The sequence below is a fragment of the Nomascus leucogenys genome, chromosome 6 (assembly GCF_006542625.1).
Source record: "Nomascus leucogenys isolate Asia chromosome 6, Asia_NLE_v1, whole genome shotgun sequence".
In the NCBI taxonomy this organism is placed as follows: Eukaryota; Metazoa; Chordata; class Mammalia; order Primates; family Hylobatidae; genus Nomascus; species Nomascus leucogenys.
In genome coordinates, this window is record NC_044386.1 from 49061007 (window position 1) to 49082679 (window position 21673).

The following is a 21673-nucleotide window of genomic DNA, read 5'->3' on the forward strand; positions in this document are numbered from 1 at the left end:
ACAAGACTAAGGCCAAACTCTTTTTTTTTTTGAGACAGAGTCTTGCTCTGTTGCTGAGGCTGGAGTACAGTGGTGCAATCTCGGCTCACTGCAACCTCTGCTTCCCGGGTTCAAGCAATTCTCCTGCCTCAGCCTCCTGAGTAGCTGGGATTACAGGTGCATGCCACCATGCCCAGCTAATTTTTGTATTTTTAGTAGAGATGGGGTTTCACCATGTTGGCCAGGCTGATCTCGAACTCCTGACCTCGTGATCCACCTGCCTCAGCCTCCCAAAGTGCTGGGTATAGGCGTGAGCCACTGCTCCCAGCCTAAAGCCAAATTTTAAGCTTATTTCAATGTTCTCACTGCTTAAGGGATTTTGAGACACTCTTTGGAATAGCCTTCAAACCTGTGTGAGCTGTTAATCATTTTCTCTCATTGTCATTCTGCATCTAATTCTTGCTTGGTTCAAACAGTGAAGATTCCCCATCACTGAGGATGTTCAAAAGAATCTATTATGATTAACTCCAAGTGTGGTTTTCATTCCTCCAACATGCCAGGCCTTGTCATAACTGCTCCTTCTGTTTGGTCATCCTACTTCTCCTGGTTAAGTCCTGCTCAGCCTGAGACCAGAGTCATATGTCACATCCTCAAGAGCAGCCTTTCCTGATTACCCAGACAGACGTTATGGTTCTGCTCTCTGTGTACCACAATTTGGCTGACATCTTTTATGGTCTTCACTATGTCGTATTTTTAGCAATTTTTCTGTTTGAATTACTGGCTTCCATAGTAGACTCTGAGCTTCCTAAGCATAGGAAACATCTCTGTTTCCCTTTGCTTTCACAGCACCTAGCATAGTGTCTGCCCTATCTCATAATCATTCCATAAATGTTTGTTGAGTGAATGAGTAAGTTTCAGAAATATTTATAACATGGCAACATGGACATTTACTTTGTAAAGAATATTACTCCGTTGGATGTACAAATACTGAAATATTTGTTTAGAAATCAGAAAGATTATTTTATAGTTATACTTTATATATAATCCTTTAGCATTACATGAGTCATATATTACATTAAAATTTGAGCCTCCACATCACACACTCACACACACGAGCTATAATGTCTATTAGCAGAACTTAAAAATCTTTATTCAGAGAACTTTTTGCACTTTGCACTAATTATATCGTGAGATGATAATCAGACAGCAGAGTATTTGTTTGAAAAAAACAGATTTTAAGTGCATTAACATGTGAGATTCTTTTTTTGTTCAACTCCTAATGATTCCTTTGCCGTACTTTAGTAAATTTTGATAAACAGAAAAGCCATTCATTATTTTACATAATTTTTTATTAGTTTTCTTTGATATGTATATTTTTTAATTGAAGAGATGGGTTAGACTATTTTAAGATATTACTAATCTTAAGCCATTGTCAATCAGCAATCAACCTCATCATTTAAACTATCCAGACAGCTATAAAGCTATAAGTAGCATTTGAGAATAGCAATTCATAGATCAAACAAAAAAGACATTATAATAGTTCTTGAGAAGAGTTACATTTTGAGTTAAGTGATACATATCTAGAGGATGAAATGAAATAGATTTATGTGACTTGGGCACTTGCTGAGTGCAATGTCCCTGCTTCTACCCCAAATAAAGAGAATCAAGGTGACACTTTTCATCTTCGTATCTGCCTGTTACACAGAAAATACAGGCACCTTCTAATAACTAAACGTTGTCTTATACTTTTCTTTAAATGTATTGCAACACACTTAAATCCTTTTGGTTTAAAATAGCACAACTCTTGCCTCCTCCTGCAAGCTACATTTAATTAAGGAGGCTTTTTAAAAAGCCAACAGAGACTTTTAAAAAAAATGCTAGCATATATAATGTTTAGCAGAAACTATATAGCTAAATGGAGAGTGTTTCAAAATTTGATCTGCTTTGTGCTATATTTTCACCCATCTTAATTTTCATGGAATCAAGAAATTAAGACCTGAAAGTATTCTAGAAATCAATTAGTTATTTCATAAGAGGAAAAAACTAAGGCCTGTAAGTGACCCATGGTTGCAGCAGGTGAGATGGCAGGACTAGAACACATACCTTCTAAGGGCCACTGATTTCTCTCCTTTGTGTCAAATTTTCCCACAGAAATCTTCTACTTATTAGGAATTTATCTGATTGTCTCAAACTTGAGATCAAGATCTTCCTGGTGCCAAAAGTAAATTTTTTTAAAACTTTCCAATTTTCTTTCCTTTTTAAAGACAAAAAGGTTCCCTCAAGTTTATAAAGAATCTAGAAAATGAAACTAGAGTCTTCGTTCAGGTGTTCCTAGAAGAATGGATCATTGGGCTCCTCAGTCTCTTTGTGCTGCTATAACAAAGTACTTGAGACTGGGTGATTTATAAAGAACAGAAATTTATTTCTCACAGTTCTGAAGGATCAAGCCACTGGCAAGTTCAGAGGGTCTGGTTTCTGCTTCCAAGATGGCAGGTGCCTTGTTGCTGGATCCTCTGAAGGGGATGAACGCTGTGTTCTTACATGGCAGAAGGCGGAAGGGCAAAAGGCTTAGCTAGTTGCCTCTTTATTTATTTATTTATTGAGATGGAGTTTTGCTTTCATCACCCAGGCTGGAGTGCAGTGGCGTGATCTCGGCTCACTGCAACCTGTGCCTCCCAGGTTCAAACGATTCTCCTGCCTCAGCCTCCCAAGTAGCTGGGATTACAGGCACGTACCACCATGCCCGGCTTTTTGTATTTTTAGTAGAGACTGGGTTTCTCCATGTTGGTCAGGGTGGTCTCGAACTCCTGAACTCAGGTGATCTGCCCGCCTTGGCCTCCCAAAGTGCTCCGATTACAGGCATGAGTCACTGTGCCCGGCCAACATTTTATTTTAGTTAGTAGATAATATTGCCAAATCAATCAAGGTTATGTTGAACTGACATCTATATTTCATTTGTGAGCTTTGCAAAGACTTAAGTCCCTAGGGAGAATTCAGAGGCAGAGATAAAGTTTTTAATGAGTGTATGGCAAATTTTGTCTGACATTTTTATACAGCACCGAAAATATCCTGGTTAGAGATTTTGCAAAAGGAAGGTGAAGCTTCCTTTTAAAACATAAACTTTCTTAGTAAAAATATCCATCGTATTTCACAAATTCTGAGATGCACAGTGTTTCCCATTTCAACATCTCTGAAATTGGGGTGTATCTTACAATTGTTGATGTGTTATAGTTTAGTCGGCAATTTTTTTTAGTGTTACATAAAATACTGTATTTCATAACCGATAGCATCATAGATTTAATAAATTAGTAGGTTTAAAATATGCTCTTTGGGTTACATGGAGTCCAAATATGTGCATTTATTGATAAACCTAATATGTTGAACTTGTTTTCTCCCAGTTTCCCCTTTTGGAATTGTACATGCGGCTTAAAAGTTACTAGTGGCGTAGATGGCAGGGGTTTTATTATTTTGTTTTTTACACGCAGCTGCAGGTTTATGATCTGTAGAGGCCACTGTGTGCTGCTTCAGAGGTCCTTGTGGTGTTGTGTTTAAACTGACACCAGAAATTATGTAAAACCAAACAGTTGCAGTCTCCTTTTCTCTTATATGGAAGAATATACTTTAGAGTTAGTCCCGTGGCTTTCATACTGGATCATGCATATGAAAAACTAGATTATGGGAGATGGCCATAGCCCTGATCTGTCCAATCACAATCTGACCACTCTTTAGATATCATAGTGTTGCTGGATGGTGGTGACTTCACCTAAACCAGATTTTCAGCGCTGATAGTCCCAGTGTGTGCTGCTGCAGCATGAGGTGGACGGTGTGTCACCAGGCTCCGTGCCACATAAGCAAGAGCACTGGCAGGTACTGATGTTCTCTGTGATAACCTCTTCCTGTGGGCCTGCCTTCCCAGAACTAACCCAGGAAATTACCCAGAGTGACACAAGAAGCACTACTGACACCTCGTGGAGTCAGCAATATTAAGCTTTCTAATGTTTTTGCATCTGATCTGCATTTTGTTTGACAGCAATCTCAGAACTCAAACTTAATCTGCCCTTAAACAAATCTCTTAACCACTCTCCCTCCTTGTAGATAAAAGGATAAAAAACCTGGTTACTAGCCTGTATTTCCACAGTGGCTGTGGTAACTCATATGTCCCTTTACTTTTTGTTGGATTTCCCACTCAAGTCTCAATTTTGTGATGAAATTGGAGACTTTTTTTTTAACCTTTAGCATAATTCTCTAGCTGCTGCCCTTGACAATAGTGACTATCTTTAACATCTGAAAGCATTGTAAACCAGTGGTTGTACTTCATTGATTGCAACTTTGTAAGTAGAATTTTTAACATTCTATTAAAAAGAAATAAACAAAAAATAATAACATTTAGGAAATCATACTACATAGAGATAGTTTATCTGTTCATGATTTCTCTGGGAATGAGGATGGCAGGAGAAAATTAGGTCTTTGCCATCTGAGGCCTTTGTGAAAAATAATGCATTTTGGACCAAGTGGTATGAAGAAACACTCTTCTACCAGCTATCTGTATGTGTTTTGAACTGATTGTAATGATACATTTAAGTAAATGTTCTTTTGCTTTTAATGGCTAAAGTCATTGAGCCAAGAGCAAGGGGGAATTGTTTCTGCTCCTTCTGCCCCTTTGTAGGATATTGATTGTTCCTCCTGTGAATTAAAGTCAAAATATGTTTAACCATTTCTGATTAGTATCAATTAATTAACAAATCTGTTAAACCACTTACTTTTTGGACATTTATTAAAAAGTAAGCCTTATTACATAAAAAAAGGTTTTGAATCATGTAAGATTATTTGATGTTAATTTACAGTTAGGAGTGGCTTTCAGAGTAAGATTACCGTCTAATTTTGCCATCTGTTCACCCAATTTTAACAGAAAAACATTATTTTAAGAGGAGGCAATTAAGTGGCAAATATGGCAAGTTTCAGTTGTTGTAGAATGCATTCAAAATTATAGGAACTTGGAGACCTCTCATGTTTTTTATATGGAAAACATTTTCTCCTCCTCTCTTACTTCTCGTAAAGTGGGCCAGATGGAGAACATATCCCCAGGACAGATCATTGATGAACCCATCCGACCAGTCAACATTCCCAGGAAAGAAAAGGATTTCCAAGGGATGCTGGAATACAAGAAGGAGGATGAGCAAAAACTTGTTAAGAACCTGATTCTGGGCAAGTATTTTCTGCATTGGATAAAAGTTCCTTCTGGCACATGGGTTAATGGTGGGAAAAACTAGTCACTAATTTTTGAGATATTCAGCATAGGTTTCATTAGTCATCATCACATACCATGTATTCTAGTGCTACAGTAGTGTTCTGACCACACCAAGCACTTTCACTCCAACTGCAGGGACACGTGCCTCAGACCCACCTACAAGGATTGCTCAAGATCAGGTCTTCTCAGCCCTGGCTGCACATTAGAATCACCTGGAAGCTTTGAACCATACTGATGTATCTCTCCCTCTTGCCCAGTTAAATCAAAATCTCTAGAGAGAAGAGCCTGGCAATGTCTAATACTTTAAAAAAAAAAAAAAAAAAAAACCCTCAAGGCCAGCCTCGGGAACATAGCAAGACCGCATCTCTCCAAAAAAAAAAAAAAAAAATTACCCAGGTGTGGTGGTACATGCCTGTAGTCCTAGCTGCTCAAAAGGCTGAGGTGGGAGGATCATGTAAGCCCAGGCGTTCAAGACTACAGTGAGCTGTGATTATACCACTGCACTCCACTCTGGGCTACACAGCAAGAGTCTTTCTCAAAAATAAAAATAAATTGCTTCTTAAGGGATTCTCAAGTGTAACCACAGTTGAGCACAACTGCTCTAGGCCATTTAGGTTCCTGAATTTCAATTTTTCCTTACTCCCCTAGAAAGGTTTGCAACTAAATAGGTCAAGGACGGCAGTGTAATAATAGGGAAGAAACAAAAAAAGGAAAAGATTCTAACAAAGTAAGGAATGGACAGAATAAATGAGATGAGAGTGGAAGAAGCATTTCAGAGCAGCACACTGCCTTTAAGATTGGGTGTGAGCCCGCTGGCTTTGCAAGAAGACTTTTTAGAGGGTGGTGGTAAATGATTAGAGTGTACACACCATAAGTTGTGGAGTGAAAATCCTAAAAACCTCTCCTTTCAGCCTTTGCACAGCATTCCTCCCGCCAGGTGCCAGGGTGACAGCAATGTGATTGGCACCTATACCTGATGGAATGTTCCTGACATTAAACTTAGTACTATATATAGTTGCACAGGTGCTTAAGTTTCAACATGAATTTCATTTAGCAAAAATGTTAAGGAGCCACTGGTTTTTAAGCATGGAATTAACAGATTTATCAATTCAGCAAATGTTTAATGAACTCTTATCATGTGCCAAGCATTTTCTAGGTAATGAGCAAAGTGAAGTACCCAGTCTCACAGAGTTTACATTCCAGGGGAGAAATAAAGAAAATAAAATAAACAAATATATGATGGAGTGAAGGCAGGTGTACTGGTTTGTGTAAAATTGTCAGGAAACACTCTTTGGTAAGGTGATCTTTGGACAGACACTGAAGGAAGTAAGCGAACAAGTCATGCTAATATCTGAGGAAAGAACATTCAAGGCAGAAAAACAGTAAGCACGTAGGCCCAGGGCAGGGAGCATACCTGGCATGTTTAACCAACGGCAAGGAGACCCATTTGGAGCAGAGTGAGCTGGAGTGGGGAAGGGGAATAGGGCCAGATCCTATGCTATGGTGAGGATTTTGGCTTTTATAAATGCATGACATGAGAAGCTGCTTGGAGGATTCTCAGAACAAGAGTGACATGATCTGATGAACATTTTCCGAAAGAATGGCCCTGATCGTTGTATGGAAAATGCACTACTGGGGAGCGAGAGATGAATTAGGGAGGCCAGTTAGGGAGCTATTGCAGTAGCCCAGCAGGAGATGATGGTGGCCTCCATGGGACATCTGTAGCTGGTAGAAGCAGTGAGAAGTAGCTGGATTTTGGATGTATTTTGTAGATAGAGCCAACAAGATTTGTTGATGGATTGGATGTGTGGTATAAGAAAAGAAGGGAGTCAAAAATGAGAATGAGGTTTGTAATCTAGGATACTGAAAGACTGGAGCTGCTATTTATTTACTAAGATGGGGACAACTTCCAAAAAAGTAGGTTCCTTAGAGAAGCAAGAGTTTGGTTTGGGAGAGGCTTAGTTTCATGTGCCTGAGCAGAGTTGTCAAGAAGGTAGTTGATAGTGAGACTGGAATTCAAGGGAAAAGTCAGCGCAGGAGATATCAGTTTGGGAATTGTCATTATATAGACATGCCCCACACTCCAGAATTTTTCTACTTAAAGAGCTATTAAAATACACTTTTTATATTACCTACTTACCTTGAATGATTGAATGCTTACATGACAACTGTGCTTTTATATCTCACAATGCATGCCTTGTGAAAATTTTCCATGTTATATAAAATTATTATTTTTTCTTTTTTTAGAACTGAAGCCACGTGGTGTAGCAGTCAATTTGATTCCAGGATTACCGGCATATATCCTGTTTATGTGTGTTCGACATGCTGACTACCTGAATGATGATCAGAAAGTAAGGTCGTTGCTAACATCAACAATTAACAGTATCAAGAAAGTATTGAAGGTCAGTTCCTGTTCAACAAAATTCTCATCATGAATTGTTAATGATGACAGAATCTGCACTGATTGATTTTCCTTCCTTAGAGTTTAGCTAAGTTGCTTGTTATTAACACTTTCCAATTTTTATTTACTTATCTATTTTGAGACAGGGTTTTGCTGTGTCACCTAGGCTGAAGTACAGTAGTGCAATCTCAGCTGACTGCAGCCCCAGTGCAATCCCAGGCTCAAGCAGTCCTCTCAGCTCAGCCTCCCAAGTATCTGAGACCACAGTTGTACACCACCATGCCCAGCTAATTTTTTAGGTTTTGTAGAGACAGGGTCTCACTATGTTGCCCAGGCTGGTCTCCAATTCCTAGGCTCAAGTGATCCTCTCCCTTTAACTTCCCAAAGTACTGAGATTACAGCTGTGAGCCACTGCACCCAGCCACTTTTCAGTCTTGAGTGAAAACTTCCACTGGAAGAAACATTCTTCCTTGAACATATCTATCTGCCTTCTTTCAAAACAGGGCTCAAGTTGAACAGTAATCAAAATTAACTTGACATAACTGCATTTTAATTGTGCAGTAAACTAAGTTTATTCATGGACAGATATAGTTTGAGGTTTTACTTAGAACTAAACAATATTTAGTAGAGTTCATATATACAGGGAATGTGATGCTGAAATTAAAATAGATGTTAAATAAGTTTAAGATATGGCTCATTCATATAAAAAGATGTCTGATAAAACATTACAATTTTTCTTCCAACTTTTTCTCCACCTCACCCCATAATTTTCCCTGTTACCTAAAATGCCTAGTTCCATGTGGGAAGCAACACACAGATGCTAATCAGAGAGGAAAGACTTGGAAAAGACAGCAAAGTTATATAACTGAGCAGAAAGCCTACACAACTCAGTAGTCACTGAGTCACCTTGCATAATCCCCCTCTTGACTCCAGAGAAACAGTGAGCACAGGCTTAGTTTTAACTCAGTGTTGCTGTGAGGAGCTAAGATCATATGTTCCAGGTACTTTACTTTCCGATTATCAAACTTAACGAGAGCTTTTAGGGTAAAGATAAGTGGATAGTCAACATGCCAGTGGACTTTTTCAAATCTAAGACTTCTTTTATGAACTTAAAAAAAAATTAGGTAAAACATACATAACATAAAATTTGCCATATTCACCATTTTTAAGTGTACAGTTATGTGGCATTAAGTGTGTTCACATTGTTGTACAGCCATCACCATTATCCATCTCCAGAGCTTTTTCATTCTCCCCAACTGAAACACAGTACCCATTAAACACTAACTCCCCATTCCTCCCTCCCTCAGCCCTGGGGAGTGAACTTTTGATAAATGCTGGTTATCTGTTGGTCCCTATTGTGCAGATACTTTCTGTAGTTAACATTCTACAGTGGTTACTAAAGCATGGAGTTTCTGAAGATTTAACATTTAAAAATTGATGAATGTCTTCCCAACATAACTCATTTTATTTTTAGTATGTTGATGCAATATTATACTTAGATAAACTACAAGTTTTGCTACTTCTTAGGCCAACTCCTAGAGAGAGAAAAAACTAAATCATAAAGTTTTCTTTCTCTCATCATAATTGCAAGAAGATACTTATCTGGTTTGACTATTGTACCAAATTCTGTAAAGATTAAAAATGAGTGGGCACTAGAACATAACACTCTTTAATACCATTTAAAATTAATGTGCATTTGTCTCACATCCCAGTTTTGAATTGTATGTTTGTGTTGCATACCTGTTTCAACTTTGGCAACTGGGTTTTTGCCATCGGCCCTAAGCAGCATAACTAGCCAAAGATATGTAGAGAATCCATACAGTTTTTAGCTTATGATCATTTCTAATAAATCAAAAACTGCAAATAGCTTTGAGTTCAACTTGTTTTCTCTATGGGATAGAGTAGGAACTAATATGGATTTATTAATTTTGATCAAATACAGCTTGTTTATTGCAAAAAATACTACTTCGGCAAACTCAATCTAGTAACCTCTTAGGTAAAGAGTTGGCATTCTATTTTAATATATTTTTTTAATTTCCAAAGAAGCAAATGTTCTTTTATTTTGAAGTAATATAGAGTATCTCATTTTCATGAGGACAGAGAATACGCTTAGTGTTCAAATTGTATTTGTTGAGTTATTTTGTTTAAAAGTGGGCTGGGTGCTGTGGCTCATGCCTGTAATCCCAGCACTTTGGGAGGCAGAGGCAGGAGGATTGCTTGAGCCCAGGAGTTTGAGACCATCCCTGACAACATTGCGAGACCCCGTCTCTATAAAACATAAAAAAATTAGCCAAGCATGGTGGCATGTTCCTTTAGTCCCAGCTACTTGGGAAGCTGAGATAGGAGGATCGCTCGAGCCTGTGAGGTCAAAGCTGCAGTGAGCCATGATCACGCCACTGCACTCCAGCCAGGGCTACAGACAGAGTGAGTCTCTGTCTAAAAAAAAAAAAGTGGCTTAGCAAAGGCTAGAGCCCACTAATGAAAACAGATGCCGGATTATTTCTAGAATGAAATCTTCTCCTTAGGTTTTAATCACCTTTATCTGGTAACTCTTTTTTTTTTTTTTTTTTTTCTTTTGAGATGGAGTCTCACTCTGTCGCCCAGGCTGGGGTGCAGTGGCACAATCTTGGCTCACTGCAGGCTCTGCCCCCCGGGGTTCCCGCCATTCTCCTGCCTCAGCCTCCTGCATAGCTGGGACTACAGGCGCCTGCCACTTCGCCCGGCTAATTTTTTGTATTTTTAGTAGCGACGGGGTTTCACCATGTTAGCCAGGATGGTCTCGATCTCCTGACCTCGTGATCCGCCCGCCTCGGCCTCCCAAAGTGCTGGGATTACAGGCTTGAGCCACCGCGCCCGGCCCTGGTAACTCTTCAGTATAGGTGCCGTTACGTCCAGCTGGGACTATTCTGAGGATCTCTGCAGTTTGACTTGTGTAGATGTCAGTGAAGACAGTCTAGATTGGTGCTTTAGTGACACTCTCCCATAGCCCAACAGTGACCAGCACAGTTTCCCAATCTGCATTCATTGTCTTTGTCAGCTTAGCCCAGAGCCTCCACTAGGAACAGTTGTAATCCAGATTTTTGGAAGAGGCAGAGTTATTTTTAGTCAAATCTACACTTAAGCTATAGGATGATTTTCTGTGTTTGGGAATGCAATAAAATTGTATTTACTGGCAGTAAATAGTTGATTATTTGGTTTATTTTACTCACAGTCCTCCTACACTGGAAGACTGCATACCTGGGTCTTTCAGAGCTTTACTTAGTGGTAAACTCAGGGCCTGAGCTCAGTAATTCTGTCTCAGCTGAAAAGACTTCATTAGGTTTCATATCCTCTAGGATTTTTTTTCTTAAAGTCTTTTTAGGGGAATATTCTACAAAATTTAAGGGCTTTTTGTACTTTCTTAAAAAGGAGATTTTATTTATGTAAAAAAAAAAATGATATAATGAGAAACCTATCTTTCCCCATGATATATCCTGTGCACTTTTACTGCATAAAGCCGCTACCAAGAAACCAAAGGCAGATATTCTCATACAGCTTCTAAGAACCTGGGTTTTGTTGTGATATAGTAGTAGAGTTATTGGAATATATGATTTCATGCAAAAAAAAAAGAGCTTCTAAGACCATTTAATGCTAGGCACCTGTCCTAGGTAAACTATTCTGGTTTTCCTTTGCAATGTTTTCTGAGAAAAAGTGCAGGCAAACATTGATATTTCTGTGACTTCGCATATACAAACTGGGATTAGTTCATCCAAATGGTTTAGTTTACAAATGCATAGTCCTTCCAAGTATGTCTGCCATGAAGCCCCTGGGAGGTATTCCCAGCCCTCACATCTTTTTCAGGCACAATGAGTCTCTCTTCTTTCTGCCATGGTGGCCCGGTCCTGGTGAAGAGCCAACCAGCTTTCCCCTGACTGTACTGCCCAGCGCAGGACTTCTTCCTTCTCATTTCTGGATTCACAGCTCAGAAATTTTATCTTATTACCCTTGACAAGATTTTTAATCTAGTCTGGGTTTAAGTGCTTCAAATTCTTTTTCATATTATTTATCACAATATTAGTTATTCCTCTTTTTGCTTTTAGTTCTGATTCCCATCATTAACCCCAAGGGGGACATGAATTTGGGCTAGCTGTGGCTGGGTGAATTTTTTTTTTTTTCTTTTTTGAGACGGAGTCTCATTCTGTCTCTAGGCTGGAGTGCAGTGGTGCAATCCTGGCTCACTGCAATCTCCACCTCTCGGATTTAAGTGATTCTCCTACCTCAGCTTCCCAAGTAGCTGGGATTACAGGCATGTGCCACCACACACAGCTAATTTTTGTATTTTTAGTAGAGATGGGGTTTCGCCATGTTGGCGAGGCTGGTCTTGACCTCCTGACCTCAGGTGATCCATCCGCCTCAGCCTCCCAAAGTTCTGGGATTACAGGTGTGAGCCACCACGCCCAGCCGGGTGAATTTTTTTCTGCTTAAAGGAACAGCTGAATTCACATCAGTTTAATTTTGTATGCCAAAAAAGTGAATGGCAAGCAAAGCAACAACTAATGAACCTGGTCACTGACATTCTGCTAGCAATGACATAAGACTTTACAGCTGTAATGTGATTTATTTTTATAATTGTTTATAATGGTAACTGAAAGAAATGGGTCTTTTGGTATCTGTTCAATTTTTTTTTAGGTTGTTATTTCCCTAAGGAAAAGGCAAGTTTAGACTTATTCTCTCTTTCAGAAAAGAGGTGATGATTTTGAAACCGTCTCCTTCTGGCTCTCTAACACATGCCGATTTTTGCACTGCTTGAAACAGTACAGTGGAGAAGAGGTGAGAAAACCTTGATTACAAAACCAGCATGCTATACTTTCTCTGACCATTTTAAGGAAAAAATGTAAAGGCACAAAATGTTTAACCATTTATTTATTTAGAAACCCAAATTCAGAGGTAGCTTGGAAGTTCATTGCTTTGTTTGATGTTCACTATCTATGAAGCAGAGATTTGGAGAAGGACAGTTTCTTCTTTACATTGTGAGAAAGCATAGAGAAAAATAAAATGAGCATTGGTCAGTGAATAGTTACCAGAAGTAAAACTTTTTGTCAGTATGTTTTAGTGGGCATTTCAAGAGCTAATATCAAAATAGTGAACTATTTAAAGAAATTAATCAATTTTGGCTTGCCACAATACATTAAAAGGTGATCAAAAATCGGGGGGGAGGGATAGCATTAGGAGATATACCTAATGTTAAATGACGAGTTCGTGGATGCAGCCCACCAACATGGCACATGTATACATATGTAACCTGCACGTTGTGCACATGTAACCTAAAACTTAAAGTATATAAAAAAAGAAAAATTTAATATTAATACTCTTGGACAATAAGATGACCTTAAAATCCTTTAACTCTAAAAAAAAAAAAGTGATCAAAAATCATGTCTTTCAATTTGTCCAAAAAAATGTCTATTGTTTTTGTTTGTAAGGATATGTTCATTAGTTGTTTGATAGACTTCAAATATTTCAAAACTATGTAGAATATTAATAATGACTATTAAGGGCTACTTTAGTATGTGTCAGACAGCACTTGCTGTATATGGTGTTATTTATGATCATTAATTCTTACGGCATCTCTGTGAGGTAGGAATTATAGCCTAGTTTTACAGATGAGGAAGCTAAGGCTCACTGGGGCTCATTGATTTGCCCAAGTCCTCTTGGCCACAAGGAGCAGAGCTGGGATCCTGGGTCTGGCACTGCTAAGGGCCCATGACCCTAACCAACTGCCCTCCGTGCCTCCCATCCCTTTGCCAGGAGGGCAGCAGAGAAGGTGCCCAGCAGCACTTCCTGAGCACCGACAGGCAGATGATGGGAAACACAGAGATGAGCAAGGCCTAGTCCCTGAGAAGATGGGGCCAACAGACCAGAATCCCCCAGAGGGGTCGTTGACTGCATCCTGTCAGTCCCCACTTTTGTTTATTTTTATTTTATTTTATTTTATTTTTTTTTTTTGAGACGGAGTCTTGCTCTGTGCCCCAGGCTGGAGTGCAGTGGCGCGATCTCAGCTCACTGCAAGCTCCGCCTCCCGGGTTCACGCCATTCTCCTGCCTCAGCCTCCCCAGTAGCTGGGACTACAGGCGCCCGCCAACACACCCGGCTAATTTTTTGTATTTTTAGTAGAGACGGGGTTTCACTGTGTTAGCCAGGATGGTCTCGATCTCCTGACCTCATGATCCGCCCGCCTCGGCCTCCCAAAGTGCTGGGATTACAGGCTTGAGCCACCGCGCCCGGCCGTCAGTCCCCACTTTTGGACCAGTCATTAAGTAGGTGGTAAGGAGGCAGATGCTTGGCTGTGGGGAGAATCCTCAAAGTAAGCACTTGCCTTTATCACGTAGCGTCAGGCAATCAACGCGTTAAACTACAAAGTGACTGGAAAAAGCACCGCCCATTCAGTTCCATTTTAACAGATACCACCAAAGAGTCCCTTCCAACCTCTGACTGCCAACCATGGTGTGGCTACCATGAAACAGAGTAAAGGGAACTTTTTGTATGTATTCACCAGTCTCTGTAGAAATTGGTCTATTTCAAGATTATATATGTCCTTTGGGTATAGTTTCTAAGAATAGGACTATAATGAACTGAAAATAAGAGATAATTTAGATAATTTAGTGTTTGACAGTAAACCTGCTGTTTCAGAAGTGAAACACACTCTTTTTTTTTTTTTTTTAAGTTCCTCCAATTTGCTTCATTGACATTGCTATTGGGAAGACTTAAATGCTAGATTGCCAAGTTAAGGTATTGTTCAAAAGCTAGTAAGAAGTGGAGGGGGATATGATGGAAGCAAACAAACACACATCAACATTTGAGAATGTCAGTCCTGGCATTAGTGGGGAAATTCCTTGCACAGAGCAGAAAAGAGCATGAAGATGCTGATCAAATTGGAGACAGTTAAACTGAAGAGACAGGTTACTTCATGTGTATCATTAACTTTGCATTATGACTCTAGGGCTTTATGAAGCACAACACATCTCGCCAGAATGAACACTGCCTCACCAATTTTGACCTGGCTGAGTATCGGCAGGTGCTGAGTGACTTGGCTATTCAGATCTACCAGCAGCTCGTGCGGGTGTTAGAGAACATCCTTCAGCCAATGATTGGTAAGGCCAGGGCCCCACTGGGCATTGCAGCCTGTCTATCATTCATGCCCATCAATAAGTAGCCACCAGTGGCACATGTTTCAGGGCAGGTATTCATTTGGGGAGCATAAAGTAGTAAGATACAGGGCTAAAATTAGCCGAGCAATCCCAGAAACCCAGCCATAGTTAACTGGGATACATCAAAATCACTGTTTCCATAAGACTGAAACAGTAGTATGTGGTTTCCTTCCCTAATGTTTAATGTTTAAATTCAGTTTAATGGATTGAATTTTAAAAAATTGTTTTAAGTTACCAAACATTGTTACCTTCCAGCAAATTATCAGCAGGCTCCCTTTTTTTTTTTTTTTTTTTTTTTTTGAGACGGAGTCTCTCTCTGTCGCCCAGGCCGGAGCACAGTGGGGCAATCTCGGCTCACTGCAAGCTCTGCCTCCCGGGTTCACGCCATTCTCCTGCCTCAGCCTGCCACATAGCTGGGACTACAGGTGCCTGCCACCATGCCCAGTTAATTTTTTGTATTTTTAGTAGAGACGGGGTTTCACCGTGTTAGCCAGGATGGTCTCGATCTGCTGACCTTGTGAGCTACTCACCTCGGCCACCCAAAGTGCTGGGATTACAGGTGTGAGCCACCGCACCCAGCCTATCATCAGGCTCTTAAGGCTACTTCCAGCTACACTTTCCCCATCGATGCATTTTCCATGTTTCCACAACTTCATTTCCCTTCTGTGGGCTCATAGTGTTTCCTTTGCTTTTCATAGGCCACAGTTAACTAGCTGTTTGAGACATCAAAAGCTGAGGAAGCCATGGGAGATGGCAATGTTTTCTTCAGATGTCCCTTAAAAGGTCATTAAAGCACCCTAGGTCGGCAAAAATTTAGGAAGTAACACAGATACCAAGGTCAGCTTCAGCCAGTTTTTCTATTGCGTTACCTGTTTCTATTGGCTGAATAAGAAGTTCGCCTCAAAGAAGCCCCAATTCATATCCTTATCCCCATCTCCCAGTCATTTAACGGCAACAACAAACATGCCAGTTCTAGGGAATCTCTGTTTAGCACAATTAAATAGCAAGATGAACCAGACGTGGCCTTTGCTCTCAAGGGGCTCGCAGTCAGGGAGTGGACATCTCAGAAACATTCTAAGGGAGGCATAAGCCAAATGCTAAGAGAGCACAACAGGGAAGCAGCCGGGCCACAGGTGAGAAGACGAGTTCTGGGAGACAGAGGTCAGCCCAAGGGCCCACTGCTATTGTGGGAAACCCAGAATAAGGAAAGGCCAGCTCTCCAGACCCATACCACTCCCCTCTCCCACATCTTCTCCAAGATGGTTGTCAGTGCCCTGCCTTTCTTACTGTTTTTGCCTCTGGGGCTCAGATAACATGGAGAATGCTTATCTTAACCCGAACTGCTACCTACCACTCTCAAAAGCGCACCCAAGACACACACACTTGTTCTATCACAAGGCTACTGTTTCTTACGCTTCTTATTTTAGAAAAGACACCATTAAGTTTACTTAGATTCATAGTAAATTTTTGCAATTAAGAATTATTCCTTCAGTAAAGTTTAAAATCCAGAAGCCCTCTTGTAGTGAAGTTCCTTTTCCCTCTATTTTGGCACCCAGATCATTTTTTTTCTTTTTTGAGATGGAGTCTAGCTCTGTCGCCCAGCCTGGAGCCCAGATGTGTGATCTCAGCTCACTGCAGCCTTTGCCTCCCAAGTTCAAGTGATTGTCCTGCCTCAGCCTCCTGAGTAGCTGGGATTACAGGCACACGCTACCACGCCTGGCTAATTTTTGTATTTTCAATAGAGACGGGGTTTCCTTATGTTGGCCAGGCTGGTCTTGAACTCCTGGCCTCCAGTGATCCACCCACCTCGGCGGCCTCCCAAAGTGCTGGGATTACAGGCGTGAGCCACCGTGCCCAGCTAATTTTCCTAAGTTGAATGTGCGTGTGTTTGTGTACATGGATGTGTGCACATGAAGGGTTTCCTTCCACATCATCTCCTCTAACAATTGAAATACTCCTGCAGTCTCAGGCATGCTGGAACATGAAACGATTCAGGGCGTGTCTGGGGTGAAGCCCACAGGGTTGAGAAAGCGAACCTCCAGTATCGCCGATGAGGGCACCTACACACTGGACTCCATCCTCCGGCAGCTCAACTCCTTCCACTCGGTCATGTGTCAGCATGGCATGGACCCTGAGCTGATCAAGCAGGTGGTCAAGCAGATGTTCTACATCATAGGGGCCATCACCCTGAACAACCTCCTCCTACGGAAGGACATGTGCTCCTGGAGTAAAGGCATGCAGATCAGGTGAGCAAATGCCAACACCTGCGACAGCCTCTTTTTGCTGCCCAGCTGGCCTGCCAGGGTTGTGGAGAGCTGATAACTTGTTTTCAGTCCTTGCATCTCATGTCTGGTGCCATATGGCCAAGCGGCAAGGCAGAAACTGGCACGGAGCCACTTTCCCTTGCCTGGCTGGATTTCTCCACATCTCATTATTGCTCCCTGTCTGTACCCTGCCAACAGGTTCTTCACATTCTTGATAGGAAACCCTTTTCCACTGTGAAGCTTGCTTATTTGGGGGAGTGAAGAGATGATGCAAAAATTCACGAAGATGAGATAGCTGCTTCCTCTCCTTATGTGTGTGTTTTAATTATGCAATAAGAAATTATTATAATAATGAAGATTTCTCTTCATTATTATAATATTGCTCTTAGAAATATATTTTTGGAAAAATACCTTTTTGTACCTATGGCAACAAGAACAGGTCTAATAGATCTTCTACTAATTCTTAAAATATCCCCCCTCTATATTTTAAGAAAAGCTACACTTAATTTTATGCCCAGTACTCCTCAGCATAACCTCATTATTGTAACATAATTTTTTTGCAAATTTTTTATTTTTATTTTTTTTTTGAGATGGAGTTTCGCTCTTGTTGCCCAGGCTGGAGTGCAATGGCGCCATCTCGGCTCACTGCAACCTCTGCCTCCCAGGTTCAAGCAATTCCCCTGCCTCAGCTTCCCAAGTAGCTGGGATTACAGGCATGTACTACCATACCCAACTAATTTTTGTATTTTTTGTAGAGACAGGGTTTCACCATGTTGGCCAGGATGGTCTCGAACCCCTGACCTCAGGTGATCCACCTGCCTTGGCCTCCCAAAATGCTGGGATTACAGGTGTGAGCCACCGCGCCAGGCCACAAATTTTTTATTTTAAAACAGCTAGAATATTCACCAAGAGGAGGGAAAAATGATTTCTCCTATGAAAGTCTTAGTAGTTACTCAATCTCAGGAACTGTTAGTGTTCTTTTCAAATTTTCCATCCTGACTTACATTGAAGTGTAGTGAATTTTAAGACAATAATGCCTTCCTCTCAGATAGTGGAGCATATTTCTCTATAAGCTCTGCATGGAAATGTGGAGCCACCTGTCGTAATATTATGCTGGCCCCTATTTGCCTGGTTGCTAAGTGCTGATTGTGTGTCCATCGACCTCAGTCTTAGGACTGCTGCCACTTGGTTGGCTACTTCGTGAAACCTCAATGTCTTTGTAGTTTGTCTCTGTCCCCATTTGGAGTCTTTGTCTCTTCCAGTGGCCCCCCCTTGCCTCTCTCTCCCTTCATCCCGGAGCTTTCTCAAGCCACTATCTTCATTTTCTAGGCTCTTCCCTTAAGGCTTGAGCACAGGTATATGTGGGGCTTTTGGTTATTCAGTTACCTGATTGGGAGTTTGCCTTGAGAGAGAGTACTTCAAGGATTATCAAGTCTCACCCTGCAACAGCAACCCAGCTCTGAAATTGTAAGAGAAGCTACAAAGTGTTTTCTGGCCAGCTCCCCAATAAAGACAGAGCTACATTATGTATTCTATTTTGTTTATTAGCAAGTCTAATAACTTTTGCTGTAATGACTTCATTTCCACCTTCCATTAAAGAGAATTACATTATCTTGTCATTTAATCTTATATAATGATGATTATAATCCTCATGACTATAATAAATTTTTAAGCACAGCTGATGAGATTTAAGAAAATTGAACAAAAATACTGCCTGTCATTTTAACATAAATCCTGACAAGGCCGCACACAAAAAAATTAAGACATTTTTGACAAAATTCAGCAAATTTGCATTCTCTGTATCTCTTTTTTTTCATAGGTACAATGTCAGTCAACTGGAAGAATGGCTGCGTGACAAGAATCTGATGAATAGTGGGGCTAAAGAAACCCTGGAACCTCTCATTCAGGCTGCTCAACTTTTGCAAGTGAAAAAGAAAACAGATGATGATGCAGAAGCCATTTGTTCTATGTGCAATGCTTTAACTACTGCCCAGGTAGAGCAACTTTCCATGTTATGAAATAATTTAACATTCATCAAAGATGATCTTTAGGGAAGTAAAGAAGTCCTCTACTTATTGCTTGTATCTCTGAGCTGACTTCATCTGTGTTCAAGAAGATATATGCCTCTACTAATCTTAAAGCAAGGAGATTTTGCCAGAAATTAATACATTTCGGTGCTAATTACAATATAAATATATTTAATATTCAGCAAATATTTATTGAGTGCTTACAGTGTTCTATATAACATCGAAGGCACTGGGATACACCTATAGGCAAAACAAAGTCTCTGCTCTCATGGAGTATACAGTCTATGCAGCTTATATTCCATAAAATAGCTTTCTATATTATTTGATAATTGAGTGGATTATCAAATAATGACTTTGTTTTTAGAGACAGATAATTCTTGTTACTTCGACAGATGATTAATTGAGCCTCCATCTCAAGGCACCATATTTATTGCTGGGGAAGATGCTTCAATAAATAAGGAAAAATTCCTGCCTTGGAGGAGCTTACAGTTTAGTAGGGAAGACAGAGTCGTATCCAACTGACTCTACCGTAGAGGTTCTAGTAAATTCTATAGTAAGATGCCTAAAGGAAGTACTGAGGGAAGATAGCAGTATTCAGGGAAGGTCCCATTAATCTGGGCATTGAATTTAAGGAAGTGGAAGAATGAGAAGGGCATTTGAGGATGATAGTGACAGCATGAAGCAAGGTACAGGCATGAACATGCCCAATTTTCTTTTGCCCAGTTATTTTTTGTGCTCACTCTTACACTTTCTTTCTTTTTTTTTTTTTTTTTGAGACGGAGTCTCGCTCTGTCACCCAGGTTGGAGTGCAGTGGTGTGATCTCCGCTCACTGCAAGCTCTGCCTTCCAGGTTCACGCCATTCTCCTGCCTCAGCCTCCGGAGTAGCTGAGACTACAGGTGCCCGCCACCACACCCGGCTGATTTTTTGTATTTTTAGTAGAGACTGGGTTTCACCATGTTAGCCAGGATGGACTCGATCTCCTGACCTCGTGATCCACCCGCCTCGGCCTCCCAAAGTGTTGGGATTACAGGCGTGAGCCACAGTGCCTGGCCAACTTTCTTAATGTTCATCATATATCCTATAACATATGAAATTTTCAGTTTTGCCCAACACAATTAAAACTCAATCAGTTTGAGACTGGCCTGACCAACATGGTGAAACCCTGTCTCTACTAAAAATACAAAAATTAGCCGGGCATGGTGGCAGGCACCTGTAATCCCAGCTACTCAGGAGGCTGAGGCAGGAGAATTGCTGGAACCTGGGAGACGGTGGTTGCAGTGAGCTGAGATCGCGCCACTGCACTCCAGCCTGGGTGACAGAAAAAATCAGTAGGCCAGGCATGCTGGCTCACACCTGTAATCCCAGCACTTTGGGAGGCCGAGGCGGGCAGATCACCTGAGGTCAGGAGTTCAAGACCAGCCTGGCCAACATGGTGAAACCCCATCTCTACAAAAATACAAAAATTAGCCAGGCATGGTGGCAGGCACCTGTAATCCCAGCTACTTGGGAGGCTGAGGCAGGAGAACGACTTGAACCTGGGAGGCAGAAGTGGCAGTGAGCCAAGATTGTGCCACTGCACAGAGTGAGACTTCGTCTCAAAAAAAAAAAAAAGTCAATCAGTAGACAATCAGAATCAAGACTTGCAGCTTCTTAATGTTGAATTCATATTTGCATAACTTCTTACTAAGAATAAAGCAGAACTATCTGAACAATGGTCTTGAGATTTCCTCCCAGTTTCTGCAAGTGTGGAAAGTAAGAATACACTGGAGGAAGCCCAACTTTATAGAAGTTGGCTGCCATTCAACTTCTAAAGAATATACTTTAATATTTAAATATACTTTAAGCATATTTCACAGAGTGAGGCAGACCTGCAGTTTATTTATTTAGCAAATATTAGTTAACAAAGTGGTCCTACTTTTTAAAATTCAAACACTTGCCTCTGAGAGACTGATCCCTAATTCAGTTTGTCACCCACAGACCTGATAACAACATGCCCACTTCCTAGTTCTCTGGTGCTTAATTTATTTTCCTATAGATCAGCACTGTCCTGCATTCAACTTTTATTTTCATTTTGTGTTAATTAAATAGCCACATGTGGCTAGTGACTACTATTGTATTGGACAGCACAGGTTTAGACAATACCTTGAAAATGGAAATATCTACCTTATATAGACAATGATTTATTTTCATTAGAAAAGAGACATGACCATTTAACAAAAAAAAATTATTGACCTTTTTAAAAAAGAACTTCATACTCTCTAATTGATTAATTTCTTTAGGGGCTTTTGTTATTCATGTTATTTATGATCTTTTATAAAAATATGATTTAAAAAACATTCAGAAGAGATAATTGTATTAATATGGCTAACGTATTTTTATATGGAGAAAACAAGTTGCAGAATAGTATTAACAGAATGAATCCCATTTGTATAAAAATAACATGAACTAGAATATGTATAGCAGCTAGAGGGGGTGTTCAGGATGTGGTTAACAATTGCCACTTTGGGAGACTGGAAGGGTGGGAGTGTGGACATTTATTTTTCATGTTTTATTCTCTTGTGCTATTTG

At 40.5% G+C, this 21673-nt stretch overlaps 1 protein-coding gene across 2 annotated transcripts in view; it reads left to right on the forward strand.

Annotated features, from left to right (window-relative positions):
* Window positions 1-21673, forward strand: part of MYO5A (myosin VA) — a 226662-nt gene that overhangs the window by 197822 nt on the left and 7167 nt on the right. For both annotated transcript variants that reach the window (XM_030814075.1, XM_030814074.1), the window contains 6 exons: window positions 5038-5184; window positions 7475-7629; window positions 12348-12437; window positions 14605-14755; window positions 16776-17058; window positions 18896-19070. In XM_030814075.1, coding sequence (XP_030669935.1) covers window positions 5038-5184; window positions 7475-7629; window positions 12348-12437; window positions 14605-14755; window positions 16776-17058; window positions 18896-19070 — 1001 coding nt within the window. The remainder of the gene's footprint in view (window positions 1-5037; window positions 5185-7474; window positions 7630-12347; window positions 12438-14604; window positions 14756-16775; window positions 17059-18895; window positions 19071-21673) is intronic.